At 38.2% G+C, this 22,963-nt stretch overlaps 1 protein-coding gene and 1 long non-coding RNA gene across 3 annotated transcripts in view; one reads left to right on the top strand and one right to left on the bottom strand.

The window, feature by feature from the left end:
* The window catches only part of LOC144333520 (uncharacterized), a 174,915-nt gene that overhangs the window by 76,176 nt on the left and 75,776 nt on the right, over window positions 1-22,963 (bottom strand). The window lies entirely within an intron of this gene.
* The window catches only part of LOC106998463 (selection and upkeep of intraepithelial T-cells protein 1-like), a 215,810-nt gene that overhangs the window by 180,890 nt on the left and 11,957 nt on the right, over window positions 1-22,963 (top strand). For both annotated transcript variants that reach the window (XM_077957855.1, XM_077957863.1), the window contains 5 exons: window positions 936-1,016; window positions 2,627-2,970; window positions 7,717-7,998; window positions 11,437-11,541; window positions 14,460-14,558. In XM_077957855.1, coding sequence (XP_077813981.1) covers window positions 936-1,016; window positions 2,627-2,970; window positions 7,717-7,722 — 431 coding nt within the window. In that variant the 3' untranslated portion in view covers window positions 7,723-7,998; window positions 11,437-11,541; window positions 14,460-14,558. The remainder of the gene's footprint in view (window positions 1-935; window positions 1,017-2,626; window positions 2,971-7,716; window positions 7,999-11,436; window positions 11,542-14,459; window positions 14,559-22,963) is intronic.

Raw genomic sequence — 22,963 nt, 5'->3', positions numbered from 1 at the left:
GGATAAATCTAACATTTTATTCATTGACGTATTTGAGGTCCTTCATGAACCAAACTTTGCATAGCTACTGAGTGTATGAAAACAAATATATACTCCGCAATCCAGCATGCAAATGTGTACCTCCATATCTTAGCAGTGTCTTTTTTCCCCCTCTATCTGGATTCCTAGAAAAACAGCTTGTGCCTAAACTTATTACTAACACTCTATTGGTGAGGGGTAGGGTGGTGGTGTAATAATCGGTAGCAAAAGTGAGGGGGAAAATTAGTATGTGAAACAAGAAAGAAGAAACATTTATCTGCTCACTTCCTCCTATTTCTTGTATCGGATTCATCCAACTTTATCTTATAGGCATTTAACACACCTTTACAAATGAGTTATTTTAACCAGGCACTCTGGGAAACTACTGGGGAATCTAGGTCTCACCTTCCTTTGAATGAGGGAGTGGTGGGTAGAACCAGAAGTTCCATGGATCCAATTAGGTCAGACCATGCCCATAACATGTTTTGCTGAAACTGGCCCTTCCCCAACAAAAGAAGGCAAATCATCATTTGCATCAGGAAATGAGGCAACTTTGGCAGCAGCAGCCAGGGCTTTCAGCCAAGCAAGTAGCATAGGTCAAGGGGCAGGTGGGGCCAAGTGAATGTGGGAATGCGCATAGCTTGGTTTCTGGACATCTTTTATGCTCTTATCTACCACAGTTCCTTTCAGAACAGTTAACCTGATAAAGGCAGTAAGCCAAGTCAACACATATAAAGAAAAGGGGAGAAGAGATCATTTCAGTGGACCTGACACCTAAGGTTTGATGAGCTCATTTGGTTGCACATCAAATGAAATTCTCTCAAAAGACAAGATTTGAAAATTATTTATTTCTTTTCTTTCCCTGTGTTACCATGGTTCTTGCTTCCTGATACTGTAATTATGGTTTTGTTTTCCAGGTGTGATGGAGCCTGCATTTTCCTCTTTATCTGGATACTTTGTGGCCATTCTTCTCTTACAGATAACAGTACTCACCTCAGGTAGGGATATCTATTTCTTTTTCATGGTGCAAATTACACTGAAAAAAATGAGCAAGCTTCTCACTGTTATTTCACAGATTTTACCCTTATATTCCAGTTTCGGTGGTAGAAATGAGTATTAAAACAGCTTAAGATTAAGAAATGTTATTTCAATTGTTATGCTACAGAGTTGCAATGATGTGCCTATGAGACAACATAGATAAATGTTTAACATGTCTCCTTAGGAAGCTTAAATTCTCACTGGCAAATCATAATAAATATATCTTATCTTTAAGAACACACCACAATTATTTATGTAACCATATGAATTATAAGTTTATAGGATTAGCAGGACTTCACATAAAGAAGTTAGTGTGAGTGGGAGCTGTCCACAAATTTTTCTTAGAGCAGAGGACTATTAGGTTTTATAATTCAGATTACTTATGATGAGAGGGGTAAACATTCTTAGCAGAGACAGAAATGAATTTGACATAGTATAGAGAAGCAAAAGCTAAAGGTATGGAAGGACCCATGTGATAGTTATCTACAGTTTTGGAACAAATTAGCCTAAACATTAATGATGTAAAATAACAATCAGTTTATTCTATCCACAATTTTGTGGGTCAGAAACTTCGGCCAGGGCTCACCCGGGTGATTCTTCTGCTCCATGTGACATAGACTGAGGTCACTTGGTGTATCTGCTGGTGGAGGAAATGATCTGAAGGGCTCAAGGTGGCTTCACTTAGGTGTCTGGCATTTTAGTGGAGTAGGCTGGAAGGTTGGGATTAGCTGAGATTGTCAACTGATCTATCCACATGTGGATTTTCTACTATTGTGGTCACAAGGTAGTCAGACTTCGTATAAGGCAGCTCAGGGCTTCAAGAAATATTGTTACAACAGGAAAGAATGGCTGCTGCTCTTTTATCAAAACAGGCCCAGAAACTATTGCAGCATGTCTTCTGCTGCATTCTACTGAACAAAGAAATCACAGAACACACTAATTCAAGAGGAACAGTCATACTTTTTGCTTCATGGAAGGGACATAAAAATTGTTGTGGCCACTTTTAGCCCACTAAAAACTGATATTAGAAAAAGTAGCTGGTATATTTTTTAAGTAAAGATTGTAAAATAATCAGGTTCCACATCCCACCTCTTGACAATTGGAGCATCCTCCATTCATTCTTTAAATATTCATGAAGTGCCTATTATGTTCAGGTAATGCTTTATGCACTGAGGATATAAAAAAGAATGAAAAAAGAGACTCTTTTGTTTCATTACCTACATATTAATAGGTCATGAGAGAAAATGAAGAAAAGAATTAGAAATAAAATATCAGATAGTGATATGTGCTGGGGAAATGTGATTTCGGGAAATGTTGAATGAGCAATCATAAAACATTTCTTTAAGTAGTAGTTTTTTAAGATGAAACCTGAGTGATGAGAAGGAGGCAGCTATGAGCGTCTGGGGGAAAAACACTGCCATCAGAGTAAAGATATATCTGAGAGCAAAGTTCTGAAGTCAGAACAACATCAAGAATCAGAAGAAAGGTCAGAGCATCCCAAAAAAGAGGATCTAGGAGAGCATTCTATTGTAGTCTTCAGACTAAATCTTTGGTCTTCAACTCTCCACAGAGCAGTTCACTGTGAGTAGCTCTAGGAGTCACCACGTGGTCATGGTCGGCAGCCAGGCTGAGCTCAGCTGCCAACTGTCCCCACCACAGAATGCACAGCTCATGCAGGTGGGCTGGTTTCGGGATCGCCATTCCCAAATGATTTACCTGTATGAAGATGGGGAAGAACACTCTGGAGAAGGCATTCAGAACTACATGAATCGCACAGTGTTCCTGAAGGATGCACTAGAAGGCGGCAAAATTACCCTCCAGATTTACAACGTCACTGTTTTTGATGGTGGGCAGTATCACTGCTTCTTTAAAGATGGCCACACCTATGAAGAAGGCATCGTGGATCTGAGGGAGGTAAGGACAGGAGAGTCCTCTTCAGATTTCCTTGGCAATTCCATGACCCCGAATTCATGAATAGTTTTTAAAATTTACAACTTTCAAATATAATAAAATAATAATAGAATTTTTTGAAAAAATAGAGAGTAATATAGTGCACAGATACTCTTAGCAATTTGTCATAGTTCCTTTAGATTAAGTTAAAGTCACCTTTGTACCCCTCAATAGCGCTATTTACTTTTCTGCTTTCCAAGAAGTAGCCATTATACTTCTTATGGTTCTTTTTTTGTTTTTTCTTCAAATTTTAAGAACATCAGCTGCCAGCTGTCTTCATCCCAGAGTGCACAACATATGGAGGTGGACTGGTTTTGGGATCACCACTCCCAACTGGTTTACAAAGACTGGGAACGACACTGATTGCTCTTAGACACTTGACTTTCTTAAAATTCTTTTTTCAAATGTAGTTCTTAACCCATATGGATTTTACTCTTGTGTATTTATGAGGGAATGATGTTGTTATTGACAAAGCTAATCTCGTCAAAGATGTAGTCTTTCCTTGTTTAGTGTCACAAAGCCAGTACATAAAACTGAAAGTCAGTTTCAAGCAGTATAAACTTATTCGATGGTCACGGAATTGAGAATTGGGAGCATGGCTCACAAATCAGTTTCTTGATTAGTGATGGGTGAGGGGATTAAAATATAGGGTTTTTCTAATAAAGAAGTTGGACATTAAAACTAACGGGAGGAATATTAATGTATTTTCTGGAGCTGGGGAGTGAACCTCTGGTAACCAGAGTGCTGCCTTCCCTTTTGTCCTTATATGGCTTCTTCCAGTTGATGATTGTCAACTGTCATGGTTCTGGTGGGGGTGTCATTTTGCATGGAAATGAGATTATAATGAAGCCCACTGTCGTTTTGAAGCTGTTTTGTCTGCCATCTTGGTTCTAACCAGTCTCAGCTGGTCTGGGTACAAATGGAACTTTTTATTGCAGGTGCCATGTTTCTTGAATGTAAGTAGAGCTAGGGCAGGGTAGAAATTCAGCTGTGTCACATAGGCATTACGCTGGGTAACAATGTCTCTCCTTATTAAATTATATATTTATTGAATATTCCCAATAATTGTCAGGCACTTCTGTCATTGATCAAGTCCTTATCTGTGCATGGGTATTTTCATGAGTTTTTAATTGATTTTTCTATTGAATCATCATGACATAACTTCTGGACCTATGACCGTACTGCTTTGTTTAAATGACTACAAGTTATGTGCCTTAATATAAAATAGGGCATGTCTTACAACTTCACTATTCATCTTCAAAAGTGCCTTGGTGCTTTACTATATAAATTGTAATTATAAAGTTATATTCTGTTAGGAATTATGATTGAAGTAAAATTGAATTTATAGACTAATTTTAAGAGATTTGCTATGTATTTTTATTGAAATGTCCTGTCAATGAACACTTACTTAAGCTTTTCAATTTTACTTCAATTTTATTTCAGTTAAATTTCATATGTTTACCCATAAAAGTCTTGCACATCTTTTGTCAAATTTCTATAGTTAGTTTGTAAAATTATGAATGAGATGTTATTGTTAAAAGTTTTAATGATTATGGTTTTGATATAGGAGTGTAATTGATTTTTTTATTTTTTGTTTTCTTTACATAGTTATTTTTGAATAAAAACTTCCTCAAGATTCAAAGTTTAGTAATTTTAAAAATCCATGATAAAAAGTCTTCTTTTCCATAACCATGAAACCATAAATTTCACCTCTCACGGGCAGCTAATGTGATGTGTTTCTTAGATACCACTTCCTGAGTTTTTTTTTAACATATAAATGTGTGTGTATACACAAATATACTGCATAAGCATACTGTACATCAACATATATGTACATGTGTATACAAACATACAGATGTACAATAGATACTTTTAAAATAATTGCTAATATACTATGTATATATTTTTGCAACTTGCCTTTTTTTAAACTTAATAACATGAGTTGAAGGTTTTTTTTTTTTTTTTTTTTTTTAATGGAATCAAGCTGTGTAGCCCAGACTGGAGTGCAGTGGCACGATCTTGGCTCACTGCAAGCTCCGCCTCCTGGGTTCAAGCAATTCTCCTGCCTCAGCCTTCCGAGTAGCTGGGACTACAAGCGTGTGCCACCACGCCCAGCTAATTTTTTGTATTGTTAGTAGAGACAAGTTTTCACCGTGTTAGCCAGGATGGTCTTGATCTCCTGACCTCGTGATCTGCCCACCTCAGCCTCCCAAAGTGCTGGGATTACCGGTGTGAGCCACCACACCTGGCCCCGAAAGTAATTTTGTATCAGTATATGAATCTTTCTATTCTTTCTATGATGGCAAAGTATTCCACGGTGTGGATAATTCAGAAATTATTTTAGCCATATGCTTTTAAAGAACATGCAAGTTACTTCAAGCTGTGGGTGTACAAGCAGTCCTCTAAATTAATAATATAAATAAACTACTAGATGTGTAATTTCACACATGTGCAATTGTACGTCTCTTTGTATGTGTATAAAAATTATGCCATTGGTTTATCAAATCACACACACACACACATACACTCAAAGCCTTTGGACATTTAATTAGGCTTTATTGAATTGATTCAGCAATTTGGAGATAACTGACATTTCTTTCTGCACTGAGTACTGTTTACTCTGCTACTTCAGATGGCACTATATGGGATCCTAATCCATAGCTTCACTTTCTATGGGGAGATTTCTGCATTGGTAGGTGCTGCACTTCGCTCAGCCTCTAGAGGCCTCCAAACTGCTCATTATTTTCTATTTTTTAAAAATAAATTTCATTGTCTGTATTTAAAGTATACAACATGGTATTGTAGGATACATAAACAGTAAAATGGTTACTATAGTGAAGCAGATTTATATATTCATTATCTCACATAGTAACCCTCTTTGTGGCAAAAGCAGCTAAAATCTACTAATTTGGTAGAAATCTCTAATACAGTACAATTTTATTGCCTTTAGTCCTCAGATGGTATACTGGATCTCTAAATTTGTTTATCCTACATGTCTGTTATTTGCTCATTATTTTCTATTTACCTGTATGAAGTCAGCAAAGGTATACATGGGGAAAGGCCAGGAATGGGCTTTTGTCCCCTTGGATATGGAGTGGTGTCGATCCATTAGGATCTTTATCCTTTTGAGCTTTAGGATTCTGATCTTCTTTTACTACCTGAAGTTCTCTAGAGGAAATTTAGAATATTTGCTGCCTTTCCTGACAAGTAAATGCTACAGGGGCAGAAATAGCTAGAACCTTCTTGAATTCCAGTCACTTCCCCATTCAAGTCCTGTAATGATTCTTTATCTTGTTGTATTTTTAATCCAATTTTATGAGGTGCTTTTTGTATTTTATCTACCTTTTGGGTTGTCTCCAACAGGAAAGATGGTCACAATTACCTTGCCATTAATGGCAGCCCAAAATTGAAACACGTAATTTCTATTTTTATTAAATTGTTTTCACTTATACAATTCTATGCCCCCAAAATAACTTGATTCAATTTATATGCTTAAGAAATGACGATGCAAATTTCAAAATAGCCAGTTGAGAGATGGGGGCACCCAGCTGAATCTGGCTGTGGCTTGGATTGATTAAATTATTTTTATTTTTGTATTCCAGTATACTTTATATACATGGAGTGCACAAATCTCAAGTGCACAGCTCAATAAATTTTTACATATAGGGACACCCACAAATTCACCCCTCAGATCAAGATATTAAATATATCCAAATGTTCTGTCTTACCTCTTTCTAGTCAATACCACTCTTCTCTTGCTGAGATTCTAACTTCTATTTCCATAGATTAGTTTTGTCTGTTCTAAAACTTATATAAATGGAATCACACATATATGTGTGCAGTTGCTTACCATTATTCGTTTATGTTGTAAGTGGCAGAAATTTCTTCTTTGTTTTTCCTTGTATTCTATGCTGTGAATGAACTTTTGGGTTACTTTCAGTTTTGGGCTACTATGACTAATACTGCCATGAATATTTTTGAACATTTTGTTTTGTATACATCAGTACTCATTTCTGTTATGTATTATAAATAGGAGTGAAAGTGTTGGGTCATGAGCATAGGCGTATGCTCAGTTTCAGTAGATACTAACAATTTCCCAGAGAGGTTAAACCAATTCACAGTCCTGGAGCCAGCCATATAGGAGAGCTCTAGTTGCTCTACAGCCTCTCCAGTCTTTGGTAATGTCAGTGCCAGTGCTGTTCATTAAGACATTTTGGTGGGGTGAAGTGGAATGTCATTAAAGTTTTACTTTGTATTTCCCTGATGGCTGGTGATGTTGAACATCTTTGCATATAATTATTGGTAACCTGGATATTTTTTTAAATGAGATGGTTTTTCAAATATTTTTCCCATTGAAAACACAAAGTTTATCTGTCTTATTGATTTATAGTACTTAATATATTTTGGATGCTACTTTCCAGATGTATTGCAAGTGCCTGCTCCTAGCTGTGACTTTTTTTTCACTTTTTACATGTGGTCTTTTGAAGAACAACAGTTAAGTCCCAATTATCAGTCTTTTCTTTTATAGATAATATTTTTGATGTCTTGCTAGCTTGGATTTGGATGGAAGTATTATTCTTGTTCTAATTGTGGCCACCCCCATTACACTTATGGTATATATAGGGCACAGAGAATGAAAAGACTGATTTACTTCTCAATTCTTGAGTCCACACCAATAACTATAATGTAATTTCTCTCTCTTCTTTCCAGCTGTAGGCTTGGATGTGCAGATTAATGTTCAGGTTCTCGGCACAGAGGGGTTTGTGGTGGAGTGTACCTCAGGAGGGTGGTTCCCACAAGCCCAGATGGCATGGAGAGACAGCAGTGGGAATGTAATTCCACATTCATCAAAATCTTACTCTCAGGATGGAGCTGGATTATTACATTTGAAGATGACCATTCTTCTAAAAAATAGCACCCATGGTCCTGTAACTTGCTGCTTTTACAACCCAGTCACTGGTCAAGAGAAAAGGGCAGGTATTGTCATATCAGGTGAGTGCTTGTGGCTTGGTTTTATCAAGGAAGAATTGCCACATAAAATTTCATGTCCTTCTTCAATGTGGCCAACTAAAGAGAAAATTAAGTGGAATAATAAATGTGAGGTTGTTTTATAAGCTATGAACTGCTGTAGACATGCACTATTGAAAATGTATTAAGTTGCTGGGACAAGGAAAATACCAGGTGCTAAGGAGTTATTTTAAACAATGGAAGATATTAGAATCATTAAAGGAAAAGCCTTGTTCTGTATAGCATGTTAAGGCTTCCAAAGTTTTTATGTCCTTTGAGTGCTAGATTCACCTTTTTTGGGCTTTGTGACCTTGGGTATCACTTAACCTTCAAGACCATTGATTTATCTCATTTGGAAATGATAAAGTATATGTTATTTTGAGCTTGAAATGAAATATTGCCAGTGCAATAGTTTTACAAAACAAAGCAATATGCAAAGTTAATATTGATTTAAACATTATGATGTCACAAGGGTACTTTATTACGGAAACTGGTTTGGTCCTAGTATTGCTTAACACAGAGACAGGGAATTATTTTAGTTTCATTTCTCAAGAGATGTTTTCCCAAAAAAGAAGAAGGAGGAGAATGTTCCCTGAGAGACATCACTGGTGTCTACCAGACGGTCTTTGGATGTGATTTCAGATCAATTTTACCTCTGTTGTTAGATTACTCTGAATAGAAGAAGGTAAGCATTTAACTGGATCCAGTTCACAGAGGCTTAATATCAAGGAAATATCCTGTCTCTTAACAGCCATGAGTGAACAATTAGAAAGCTGATAAAATAAATACTGTAAGTACTTTTTTTTTTCTTTCTGTTCAGCAGAAACCCATCTATTTCAGGTGCTTAGGTCCCTTTGTGACCCAAAATAAACTCCTTTAATCAACTCACCATTTCAGTTTTCTGCGCCACTTCATGGGAGTATTACTTCTGGTTTCCCTTTTAATCCCACGTTTCCCTTCTGAGCCATTTAGGTTTCCCGGACTGACCAACAGTAATCAGCGTTGTTGAAGGTAAGGTGTGAATCTAGAACCTCAGATCTCATGCTCCTTTCCTGTTTATTTTTAAAATTTCAAATAGAAGCCTTTCAAAAATGAAGAAAGCAAATTGAGTCATGGTGATAGCCAAGTAGGGGGGATGCCTTGACAATGGATTTGTGCTATTTTTACATGTTATTTTTGTTGTTGTTGTTTCTAGAATCCATGTGTGCCTCAGGTTCTAATAGTCTGGTGTTAATTTAGTAGGTTAGCCTGCTATACTTCACATCATCTTAAATTGAAATACACTAAGATATTTATTTTATGTTCTGTATCTGAAAATCCCAGTCTCTGGAGGTATTGCCTGTATAATTCTGTGGTTTTTCTGTTCCCAATCTCTCCTTCATTATTTGGGAACCCATGTTTGTCTCTTTTTATATCTTATATACAAGGATCTTAAAACTCCACTCTCCAAATCCCTAGTAATTGGCAGAAAATGATGGGCAAACGTTGACTTTCAACTTTCCTGATTTTCTAAACTTTGAGAAATTTGAGGAATTACCTGCTTTATCAACACTCAGCAATTCCTTTCCTTCCTTGCTTCCTTCCTTCCTTCCTTCCTTCCTTCCTTCCCTCCCTCCCTCCCTTGTTCCCTCCCTCCCTCATTCCCTCCCTCCCTCCCTCCCTCCCTTCCTTCCTTCCTTCCTTCCTTCCTTCCTTCCTTCCTTCCTTCCTTCCTTCCTTCCTTCCTTCCTGTGGGTGGCAAGCCACCCAGGTGCCAAGGCAAGAGACTGAGGGCACAAGCTGTTCCAGTATAATAAAGAAAATATATAGAATAAGAATAGTTATATTAGAAATAGATTATAGATATGATTATATGTGAATATTATTAATCATTAGTTTGTAGCATTACGTTTTATTCCAATATTACAATAATCTTTGTTCTACAATTATAACGTAGGAAAAACCAGGCCATACAGAGACAGGAGCTGAAGGGACATGGTGAGAAGTGATCAGAAGACAAGAGTGTGAGCCCTCTGTTACACCCAGACAGGGCCACTAGAGGGCTCCTTGGTCTAGCGATAACACCAGTGCCTGGGAAGGCACCTGTTACTTAGCAGACTTTGGTCTAGCAGTAGTGCCAGTGCCTGGGAAGGCACCCACTACTTAGCAGACTGGGAAAGGGCGTCTCCCTTTCCCCGGGGGACTTAGGGAAGACTCTGCTCTACCACCTCCTGTGGAAGGCCTGATATCCATCAAGCCTGTCCGTAGCCATCCAGAGGCCTAAAAGTCTCCCTGTGATGCTGTGCTTCAGCGGTCACATTCCTGGTGCACTTTCATGTTCCACCCTGTACACCTGGCTCCACCTTCTAGATAGCAGTAGCAGAATTAGTGAAAGTATTAAAGCCGTTGAGCTTTCTGAAAAATGCATAGAAGAAATAATGATGTAAGCTGTTCCCTTTGTCTCTTTGCCTCGGCTACCAAATAGGGAAGGGCCCCCTGTCTGATGGACACGTGACTCGCATGACGTTACCTATCATTGGAGGTGATTCACACTCCTTACCCTGCCCCCTTGCCTTGTATACAATAAATAACAGCGCAGCCAGGTATTTGGGGCCACTACCGGTCTCTGCGTCTTGGTGGTAGTGGTCCCCCGGGCCCAGCTGTCTTTTCTTCTATATCTTTGTCTTGTGTCTTTATTTCTATGCTCTCTCATCTCCACACATGAAGAGAAAATCCCACAGGCCCAGTAGGGCTGGACCCTATCCCTTCCTTCCTTCCTTCCTTCCTTCCTTCCTTCCTTCCTTCCTTCCTTCCTTCTTTCCTTCCTTCTTTCCTTCCTTCCTTCCTTCCTTCCTTCCTTCCTTCCTTCCTTCCTTCCTTCCTTCTTTCCTTCCTTCCTTCTACATTTTGATCAGGATATTAGATATTCTCTTCTGGGAGAATTTTTCTGTTAAATTGGTCTCACAGGAACTCCCTACAGGGAATTTAAACACTGAATGTCAGATGTCTTTCTTAGTTTTATTTCTGTGACTTTAGAGCTCTTACTTTTTCTTTAAACTTTCTAAAATTTCACCAGTGGCACTTCTGATCCAGTCTCACAACTATGGAGTTTTCCAAATTCAACATTTACTGTGGCATCCAAGGCTCTGTTCTATAATTTCCCTCCTTTCGTGGATTGTCCACTAGAATGTAGGAACAGAAGTAGGAATTCATCCTTTCATCCAATACTGTTCTATTCTTGACACAATAACTCCCAAACTCTGTTCTTTCCCCTAGTTCAGCTTCACTGACTGACAACCCTCATCTGGGCTCAGAGTTTATAGCATGGAGTGCAATGGGGACCTTAAGTGTGGCTCCTACTTCTTCAGCAGTAACCTTCCATGCACAATGTAATCTTATAATTCTGTTGCTGTACTTACCAAGTCTTTCTACTCTTTCTTTCAGATATCCTGTTCAAATCAGAATATATGTCATTGATGTCACATAAAATTTCATATCCTTGGATATATTTGAGCATTGTGGTTGCTCTTCTGTTTCTCAGAATAAAAGGTATTTAATTCAGGAAAGGTAATGAGTTCTGAAGCCATTCCTTCTTTACTTGATACCAAGTGTTTGGAGGAGGTTCACACAAAACAGTGTCAACCTCAAAGCATCTCACTGCTGTACTTGCCAAAGAAGGTCTTAATATCTTGAGTTATATCTCAGGATGAGCTAGTGTTCTCCATGTTTATGTGGTTCTCCAGAGCGAAAGTGTTGCTGCTGCCATAGTAGCTGCCACCTCCAAAATCTCCTGATCCTTGCGGAGCCATCATTACTTATTTCTTCTCACTTGGGCCATTTTCTGGAATTTAAATAATAATAGTTTTGAGGCTAGGCACAGTGACTCACGCCTGTAATCACTAGCACTTTGGGAGGCCAAGGCAGGTGGATCACCTGAGATCAGGAGTTCAAGACCAGCCTGGACAACATGGTGAAACTCCGTCTCTACTAAAATACAGAAATTAGCCAGGCATGATGGTGGGTGCCTATAATCCCAGCTACTCAGGAGGATGAGACGGGAGAATCACTTGAACCTGGGAGATGGCGGTTGCAGTGAGCCGAGATCATGCCACTGTACTCCAGCCTGGGCAGCTGAGCGAGACTCTGTCTCAACAACAACAACAACAAAAAAAATAATAATAGTTTTGAATATATATATATATTTGTTTTTGTTTTTGTTTTTTTGAGACAGAATCTTGCTCTGTAGCCCAGGCTGGAATAGTTTTCTCTTCCACAGGCATCTATGGATTTTCAGACTTATTCCTCAAATTCTCCAGAATATTTTACCTTGATTATAAGAAAAAGAAAAACACATGAACCAATAATCCAATTCTTGGTTCTCCTGAATCTTCTCTCAGCTCCCCTTTGTTTTTCCTATGAAATTAACCTAAACATACACCCCTTGCATCACTAAGGGTGGGAAATGCAGCCTTAATTTCAGGGAGTTGAAAACAGAAGGCAGAGAAGGCATTGGATACATTTGAGAATGGCCCCTCACAGTACTGGATCTTAGAACTTCAGACCATGCAAGATGAGTAACAGAAATGACATGTTATGCCATCAAGTATTCTAGATTTCCTGAGAGAAAGAAACTGTGATACATTCCAGGCTGCTTTGTATAGAGAAGGAGATGGACTAGGAGACTTTGGGAAATAATTTCATCCATAGTGACATAAATATAATTGATAAGACAAGGTGCCTTTTGAGAGTTATCATTAAAATGAAACTCTTCTATAGTTCAGAAAACATAAGCCTAAAAATGAAAATAGAGTTCATCTTGGCTAGTCCTATATAATTCATAAAGACCTGTATAACTTTGAACGAGTATTTATCATGTGCCAGGAAATGTGATAAACAATTTATAGTTAATGTCATCCAAACACCCTATGAGATAGGTTCCATTTATTATCACCATTTTTTGGATGAAGAAATTAGTCATCAGAGTTTTCAGTTAAATTGTTCAAGCTCAAACATGTAGAGCCAGGGCTGAAACTTAGACGTTTCAAATGCGAACACTTTGCTCCAAATGTAGTGATGCTCTTCTCCACTAAGATGTGAGGTATCAACATCATCCTTGCGTACTTTCAGTGATGGGGAGGTCACTAACTCACTCATTAGGCAATTTGACTTATCTGCTCAACAAATGTATGCTGAGCATCTCAGGGATTACGTACTGTTCTAGATATTAACAGTAAAGCAAAAGGAAAAAACAGCTTAAAGTCTTTGTCCTTGTAGAGGTTACTTCTAGTGTGATGTAAGGAAACTCTTCCTTTTAGGACTTTCCTGTTAATAGTTTCTGGTATTTGTGGTTTTAAAAACTCACACACACAAAAACACAGAACCAAAACAAAAGAAAAACTCAAACAGAAAGCATCATGTTCTTTTCTGGATCTTCTTCACCCTAAGCCAAGTATTTATAGTTATTGGTTCTTTGCATAATGTGTCTCAGAATTATACAAGTCTTGTCATTTTCTTCTAGAAATGTTATAAATAAGCAAAAGAATCTTTTAAAAATCTAGTTTGAGGCTTATGCCTGTAATCCTAGCACTTTTGTAGTCTAAAAGGAGCAGATTGCTTGAGTTCAGGAGCTCGAGACCAACCTGGCCAACATAGTGAAACCCCGTCTCTAATAGAAATACAAAAAGTTATCTGGGTGTGGTGATGCATGGCTGTAGTTCCTAGCTAGCTGGGAGGCTGAGGCACGAAAATCGCTTGAACAGAGGAGGTGGAGGTTGCAGTGAGCCAAGTTCGTGCCACTTTACTCCAGCCTGGGTGACAGAGTGAGACTCCGTCTCTAAATAAATAAATAAATATCTAGTTTGATATGGGAAAGCATGGTTTAATAAGGAGAATTGCCCAGACTTGAAATAATCTTTCTCACACCATAGTAAGCTCTCTAGAATATAAGTTTTCAAGCAAAGTTTGAGTGACTAAATAGCAGGAATGCTATAAAGAAGATCCTTCAGTTATACCTTCAGGGCATTACAACTGTGAAATTATTGGGTTCCAAAGCACTTTTGTCCTCTTAGCTAACTCAGAGTTTCCCCAAACTACCATTTTGTTTGTCCTACAAACATCAGACTCATATATGTTATAGTGACCAGGGTCCCATTCTCTCTACATCTTATTTTCATGTTGTGATCAACAAACATACTGCACAGAGTGTGGGAAAGTAGGAAAATACTGTTCTCCAGTACCCTCATCTATCCTAAGCCCAAACAAGTCCTCCCTTCATTCCTGATTCCTGGCTCTATCTCATTCACAATCCTGCTTTTGATGCCTGAGCTGTGACTTAGGCTGAATAGACCTAAATAGACATTACATTGAGACCTTAAAATAATTTCCTTAATCTAGCATGTTTGTTGCTGTTCCAATGTATTCCAAAAGAGCTAGCTTCCTAATTCTCCTTCTCCTTGATCCTTTTTCAGTTACAGAGAATATAAGGTGTGTTCACCTTGTGTTTCAGTGTCTACCTTTCCTGATGTATATTGGCATTTTGCCTATCTATTTACAATTCAGGAAAAGAGGTAAGTGGTACTAGAAAAATAGAATTTCTCAGTTCATCTCTTCTTAGCCTGGTACCCTCTTTACTTGGATGTATTTAGATAAAGCTGGGCAACTTTCCTAGCAACAACAGAAGGAGTCAGGATTTGGGGACACCTTAGAAACTTTAGATGCTGCCCTCTGAACTGTGCAAGTTGCAGAGTCTTAGGCTTCTCTGATGACTGTCTGTATTTCCAGCATCACCTGTGGTCACAATTGCTTGCATACCAGGGGAACAGATATATTCCTTGAGGTCTGGCAACCATTTCATCCAAGATTATGGGGTCCAGATGCTCATTTACAAAACACAATTATTTATGTCACCAAATGTTGGCTCCAAGACAGTGATTAATAACCATTTTTGCATCAGAGATCCCATTTGAAAAATTAATGAGTTCAAAAGGCCAATATTACATGTTTTATTTCCTATTCAGTTTCAAGACGATTGAAAGCCATTAATTGATCATCTTGTGAAATGGTTTGGCTCTGTGTCCCAACTCAAATATCACCTTGAATTGTGATAATCTTTACGTGTGAAGGGCGACACCAGGTAGAGATAATTGAATCATGGGGGAGTTTCCCCCATGCTGTTCTCATGATGGTGAGTGAGTTCTCATGAGATCTGATAGTTTTATAAGGGGCTTCCCCCTTCACTTGGCACTCATTCTCTTTCCTGACACCTTGTGAAGAGGTGCCTTTCACCATAATTGGAACTGTGCATCAATTAAACCTCCTTTTTTTATACATTACTCAGTCTCAGGTATTTCTTCATAGTAGTTTGAGAATGAACTAATACATCTTGCCTATATATTTAGATGTTACTAGAAGTGCAGCTATATTTATATACTTTGTTATGATAGCATCTGAGAATTTAGCAATACTTTTTATTTGTTTGCAGTTACTGGGAGTTATTTACATAAAACAATGACGATCAAAGTAAACACTAAACAAAAGAATCACTTTATTCTTTGCAAGAGCTTTGCCTTCACTCCTAAGACATAACTGGTCCAGATGCTACATAGATAGTCTTTTCAAACCTTTTATGTATTTTGAATTTTCCCCAGCATAACCCATTCCATCTATTTGCACCTCAAAGTATAAACCCACGCCTCAAATCTTAACAAACTAATGAGCCCAAAGGACAAGCCCACCAGGATCAACAAAAGCTGGCAAGAATGTTTAAGAATGTATAAAATAGAATTCTATTTCAATCAGTATGTAATTTCCTAAACTACTCTTTCTGACTACAGTATATATACTGCAATATCTATCTGTCTGTCTATATCCACCAAATATTATTTTCAAGTTATTTTTAAGCAATTGAGAAGACTAAGAAAATATTTTGTGTACTGGAAGAAATCAAAAGATGCAATCAAAACCTTATTTTGACTTTTTTCTTTCTCCCTCCCTCCCTCCCTGCCTCCCCCACCTCTTCCTCTTCCTCTTTCTCCTCCTCTGCTCCTCCTCCTTCTTCCTCCCTCCTCCTTCTCTTCTTCTTCTCCTCCTCCTCCTTCTCCTCCTTCTCCTTCTCCTTCTCCTTCTCCTCCTCCTCCTCCTCCTCCTCCTCCTCCTCCTCCTCCTCCTCCTCCTCCTCCTCCTCCTCCTCCTCCTCCTTCTTCTTCTTCTTCTTCTTCTTCTTCTTCTTCTTCTTCTTCTTCTTCTTCTTCTTCTTCTTCTTCTTCTTCTTCTTCTTCTTCTTCTTCTCTCTCTCTCTCTCTCTCTCTCTCTCTCTCTCTCCCCCCCCCCCCCCTCTCTCTCTCCATGGGCATCTTCTAAATCCAGGTTGCTTATTTTGTTTTGAAGTCCACATTGGAGTCAAGTGGACAAAGGATGATTACCAGAGCCCTCATAAAGGAAGAGTCTAATAAAAATATCCACATATATCTGGGACCCCAAAGAAGTGAACATCAAAATAGTCTGTGTAACAATTCACTAAAAATATATCTCATAGAGCATAATAATAAGAAAAATACCTTTTCTCCATCAGTACCAAACAGTAGAATTTGAAAATAATTCTGCCTTAATCATTCATATACATAAACCCTCCCTTAATGAGATTGTAGCCATTAACTTGGTGAAGATTGGTGAAATTTGAATGTATTTTGAAGATAAAGGCAACTGATTAATGTCCTATTAGATATTGAGGTGCAAGAAAACAAAAAGTGTCAAAGATGATTTTAGGTTTTTCAGAAATAGCAACTATGAAATAGAGTTGCTGTTTATTAGATACACAATATAAATATTTTTAATATATTTAAAAAATAAAAGAATGAATTCAAAATAAGAATCAAAGATGAAACTAATAAAAAGATCAAGAATAGTTGAAAGAGATCAACTAGAATGTCTAGGAATTAAATATATAATAATTAAGATTTAAACACAAGGTGGATAAGTAAAACAGGCGACCAGGCACAATTAAAAGAGAACTGGACTGTTGGCACTAGATAAGATAGCGTGAGTACATCCTGCCCTGTCTCTTTAATTGAATATCGCTTTAAAATTGGACAGAATGCATCAAGCAGATATTTGAGGATATTGTAAAGCAAACAGTAGCAATCAGATTAAGGAAGACCAGAAACCAAGGAAATACCGAACCAGCAATGAGTTTGTCATTTTTTCCCTCTGGTATACCCAAGTGATATGGTTTGGCTGTGTCCCCACCCAAATCTCAACTTGAATTCTATCTCCCAGAATTCCCACATATTGTGGGAGGGACCCAGGAGGAGGTAATTGAATCACAGGGGCCAGTCTTTCCTACGCTATTCTTGTGATATTGAATAAGTCTCATGAGGTCTGATGGGTTTATCAGGGGTTTCCGCTTTTCCTTCTTCCCCATTTTCTCTTGCTGCCACCATGTAAGACATTCCTTTCACCTCCTGCCATGATTCTGAGGCCTCCCCAGCCATGTGGAACTGTAAGTCCAATTAAACCTGTTTTTCTTCCCAGTCTCGGGTATGTCTTTATCAGCAGCATGAAAACGGGCTAATACAGTAAATGGGTATCAGTAGAGTGGGGCATTGCTGAAAAGATACCCCAACATGTGGAAGAGACTTTGGAACTGTGTAATGGGCAGAGGTTGGAACAGTTTGAAGGACTCAGAGGAAGACAGGAAAATGTGGGAAAGTTTGGAACTCCCTAGAGAATTGTTGAACAGCTTTGCCTAAAATGCTGATAGTGATATGGACAATAAGATCCAAGGCCGGGCGCAGTGGCTCAAGCCTGTAATCCCAGCACTTTGGGAGGCCGAGACGGGCGGATCACGAGGTCAGGAGATCGAGACCATCCGGGCTAACACGGTGAAACCCCGTCTCTACTAAAAAATACAAAAAACTACCCGAGTGAGGTGCCAGGCGCCTGTAGTCCCAGCTACTCGGGAGGTTGAGGCAGGAGAATGGCGTAAACCCAGGAGGCGGAGCTTGCAGTGAGCTGAATCCCGCCACTGCACTCCAGCCTGGGCAACAGAGCAAGACTCTGTCTCAAAAAAAAAAAAAAAAAAAAAAAGATCCAGGCTGAGATGGTCTCAGGTGAAGAAGAGGAACTGGTTGGGAACTGACACAAGGGTTACGCTTGTTATGTTTCAGCAAAGAGACTGGTGGCATTTTGCCCCTGCCTGAGAGATTTGTGGAATTTGAACTTGAGAAAGATGATTTAGGGTATCTGACAGAAGAAATTTCTAAGCAGCAAACCATTCAAGAGGTGACTTGAGTAACGTTAAAGGTATTCAGGTTTTTTTTTTTGGAGATTGAATTTCACTCTTGTTGCCCAGGTTGTAGTGGAGTGGCACAATCTTGGCTCACTGCAACCTCCACCTCCTGGGTTCAAGCAATTCTCATGCCTCAGCTTACTCAATAGCTGGGATTACAGGTGTCTGCCACCATGTCCAGCTAATTTTTGAAATATTTTTACTAGAGGCAGGGTTCCACCATGTTGAGCAGGCTGGTCTCAAACTCCTGATCTCAGGTGATCCACCTGCTGTGGCCTCCCAAAGTGTTGGGATCACAGGCTTAAGCCACTGCGCCTGGCCAGGCATTCAGTTTTAAAAGGGAAACAGTGGATAAAAGTTCAGAAAATTTGCAGCCTGACTATGCAATAGAAAAGAAAAACCCATTTTCTGGGGAGAAATTCAAACCAGCTGCACAAATTTGCATAAGTAGCAAGGGGCCTAATGTTAATCCCCAAGACCACAGGGAAAATGTCTCCAGGGCATGTCAGAGATCTTTATGGTAGCCTCTCCCATCACAGGCCTGGAGGCCCAGGAAGAAAAAGTGGTTTTGTGGGCCAGACCCAGGGTCCCTGTGCTGTTTGAAGCCTAGGGACTTGGTGTTCTGTGTCCCAGCTGCTCCAGCCATGGCTGAAAGTGGCCAACATAAAGCTTAGGCTGTGGTTTCAGAGGGTAGAATCCCCCAGCCTTGGCTATTTCCACGTGGTGTTGAGCCTGCAGGTTCACAGAAGTAAAAAATTGAGGTTTGGGAACCTTCACCTAGATTTCAGAAGATGTATGGAAATGCCTGGATGCCCAGACAAACTTTTGCTGCAGGGGTGGGGCCTTCATGGAGAATCTCTCCTACAGCAGTGCAGAAGGGAAATGTGGGATCAGAGGCCCCACAAAGAGTCCCTACTGGGGCACTGACTAGTGGAACTGTGAGAATAGTGCCACCGTCCTTCAGACCCCAGAATGGTAGATCCACTGACAGCTTGTACCATACTCCTGGAAAAGCTTCAAACATTCAGTGCTAGCCCATAAAAGCAGCCAGGAGTGGGGCTGTATCCTGCGAAGCCAAAGAGACAGAGCTTCCCAAGACCATGGGAACCCACTGCTTGCATCAACATGACCTGGATGTGAGATATGAAGTCAAAGGAGGTAAATTCGGAGCTTTAAATTTTGACTGCTCTGCATGGGTTCTGTACTTCTTTGTTCTGGCCAATTTCTCCCATTTGGAATGGCCATATTTACCAAATACCTGTACCCTCATTGTATCTAGGAAGTAACTAGCTTGCTTTTGATTTTACAGGCTCATAGGCAGAAAGGACTTGCCATGCCTGAGATGAGACTTTGGACTGTGGACTTCTGGGTTAATGCCTAAATGAGTTAAAGCTTTGGGGGACTGTTGACAAGGCATGATTGCTTTAGAAATGTGAAGACATGATATTTGGAGAGGCCAGGGGAGGAATGATATGGTTTAGCAGTGTCCCCACCCAAATCTCAACTTGAATTTTATCTCCCAGAATTGCCACACGTTGTGGAAGGAACCCAGTGGGAGGTAATTGAATCATGGGGGCTGGCCTTTCCCATGCTATTCTCGTGATAGTGAATAAGTCTCACTAGAGCTGATGTTTTATCAGGGGTTTCTGCTTTTGCTTCCACTTCATTTTCTCCTGATGCCCCCATGTAAGAAGTGCCTTTCACGTTCCACCATGATTCTGAGGCCTCCCCAGCCATGTGGAACTGTTAGTCCCGTTAAACTTATTTTTCTTGCCACCTCAGATATGTCTTTATCAGCAGCATGAAAACAGACTAATACACTAAGCCTGGACTCAAAGCACCATGAATCCCAGAAGGTGTCATCAATGCAAACAGTAAAAGCTCCAGGAAAAATCTTCTAGTTAAGATTTCAGAAATGAGAAAGGAATCTCTGGTTTGTGGTGGTAGTGGTAGCATGAAACTAGAAGTGTTTGTGACTCCTAGAAATAGACTTTCCACTTTTCTCAGAAGATCTATGGCAAAAAGAGGGTGGAGAAACCCTAAGTGACTTTGTCTCTCCATGTCCTAGTGCTGCTCAGTCATGGACACAAGTACAGTCACAGGAAGTGTACAGCATAGTGGAGGTATATAAAAACCCAAGATTTCTGGCCTGAAATACCAAATAGACAAGCCCTAGGGAACTAGAAATTACCAGAGAGAGAGCAGAGAGGAAAGAACCTTGGGAAATTGATTCCATAAAGTTGTTTATGAACTCCAGGGTTCATCTCAGAACTTTAAATGTATACATCTGATTAAAAAAATCCCAGCACATAGAAGATATTGAGGACTAAGCTAAGGGAAATATCATTGCCTATAGCACACACACAAGACAAATATGAAAAATACTTTAAAAAATAATTTAGCAATAATTTTTAAATAATTGCTTTCAAAGAGGAATTGAAAAATACATGAAAGGTCAGTGTTCATAGGACTTATAACCCAAACCCAACTGGGTCAGGTGTCCACGAAAACAAAAATATTAACATGCCCCATAAGATTTAACAAGAATCTGAGATTTATAACATCATATTCAAAATATCCAGAAGACAATCCAAAACTACTCAGTATGTGAAGAATCAGGAAAATCTCAGCATGCATGGGTAAGAACAATAGGGAGCAACACTGAGATTACATAGATGTTAAAATTATCAAAGAATTTAAAACTGCTACTATAAAAATATCCAAGAAGTAATGGCAAGCACTCTGAAACAAATGGGAAATGAAGCTTCAGCAAAAAAATAGAAAATATACAGAAGAACCACCTAGAAATCCTAGCGCTAAAAGCTACAATAGTATTTTTTTTTAAAATTATCACAGTATAGGCTCAATAGCAGAATTGAGATGACAGAGAAAATATTCAATGTTCTTGAGAGATAGATGCATAGAACTTATTCAATGTGAAGACCAATGAGAAAAAAGAATAAAAAAAGAGTAGAGTTTCAGGGACCTGTAGGACAATAGCAATAGAATGAAACTTGTGTCCTGGGAGTTTCAGTACAAAATATAAAGAGTTAAGCACAGTAAAGATATTTGAAGAAATCGAAAACTTCACAAATTTGTCAGAAGACATAACCTACACATTCAAAAAGTACAGTGAACCCCCAAATAGAAATCTAGGGAAATCCATGGCCATACCATAACAATCAAATGATTCCAAAGGTAAAGCCATAGAAAAATTATTAAAAACATCCAGAGAAAATGGACGCATTACTTATGAGGGAAAACAATAGTACAAACAACTGTGGAATTCTAATCCAAATCCATCCATGGTGTCAGAAGGAAGTGACTTTTTTCTACGCTGAAAGTAAAGAACTGCCAAACCATAATTTTATGTCCAGTGAAAATATACTTAAATAATGAAAGTTAGTAAAAACATTTTAAGGAGAAAGAAAATCTTGGATAATTCTTTACCAGCAGAACTGCTTCAAAGCACTGCAGTTCTTCAGAAGGGAGATAACAGCAGAAGGAAATGTGGTCATTAGGAGTTAAGGAAGACAAATCATAACTATTGAAGTAAATCTATTACAATATTCCTTTCCTCTTGAGTTCTTTAACATGTTTGATGATGAAAAGCAAAAAAAATAACATTATCCGATTGGATTTTTAATTTATGTATATATACTTGTAATATATAAAACAACTACAACATAAGTAGAAATGATAAAGAGCTATATTGTAGTGATAAAATGGTGTTTCTCAGTAGATTATGAAAAGTTGAGCATGTATAATTTAATTCCTAGTGTAATCAAAATGATACAAATTGATAGAGTCAAAACCAAAAAAGATAAATAAATTAAAATGTGATTTTAAAAAAGTTCCTCTAAAATGCAGGAAAGAGTAAACAGGTATGACAAACAGGAAAAATAGAGAAATTAAGTAATAAAATGGTAATAATTACTTAAATATAAATTCTCTAGTTTTGTCAATTATTCCTTTACAGTTTGAAGTCATGATATTAAGTTGATATACCATTGAAGTGGATAAGCTTTACTGGCAAAAGAAAACATTAATTATTATGTGTGTCTAGTAATGCTTTCTTGTCTTGCCATCTATTTTCCCAATAGTAGTATGGCTACTTTTTGTTTTCTTGCATCTCACTATCAACAGGACATTAATCAGTTTCCTTTATCTTCAAAATATATTCAAATTTTACCAATTTTCACCAAGTTAATGGCTACAATCTTGATTTATATTTGTATTGTACATATTTTCTTTTTATTTAGCTTAAAATATTTTATATTTAAATTTTTCTGCATATTTATGATTTTGTGCATCTCTTGGAAAAGGATATAATTAGATTTAAATTTTTAATCTATTCTATTTTATAATTATTGCCTCTTAAATGAATCATTTATACTTTTAGCTTATTGATGTTTCAAATTTCTAACATCATTTTGTGCTTATCTGACCTTCCTGTTTTATATACATATTTCTATTTTTCTTCATTTTCATTGTATTGTGTTTTAAACATTTCATTTTCTGTTTGTAATTTTAATTATTCCATCTGTTTTTACTTATAACGACATATAATTTATACAGCGTTTTTTTCCCCCACTATTTAAGTGGTTCATTTAGAAATTTCAACGTGTGTGTACTTACTATCAAGTCTAAATTTAATTAATACCTGAATTAGTCCGTTCTCACACT

The sequence above is a fragment of the Macaca mulatta genome, chromosome 1 (assembly GCF_049350105.2).
Source record: "Macaca mulatta isolate MMU2019108-1 chromosome 1, T2T-MMU8v2.0, whole genome shotgun sequence".
Lineage (NCBI taxonomy): Eukaryota > Metazoa > Chordata > Mammalia > Primates > Cercopithecidae > Macaca > Macaca mulatta.
Note: the sequence above shows the minus strand (reverse complement) of the source record. Positions and strands in the feature narration are given on the sequence as shown.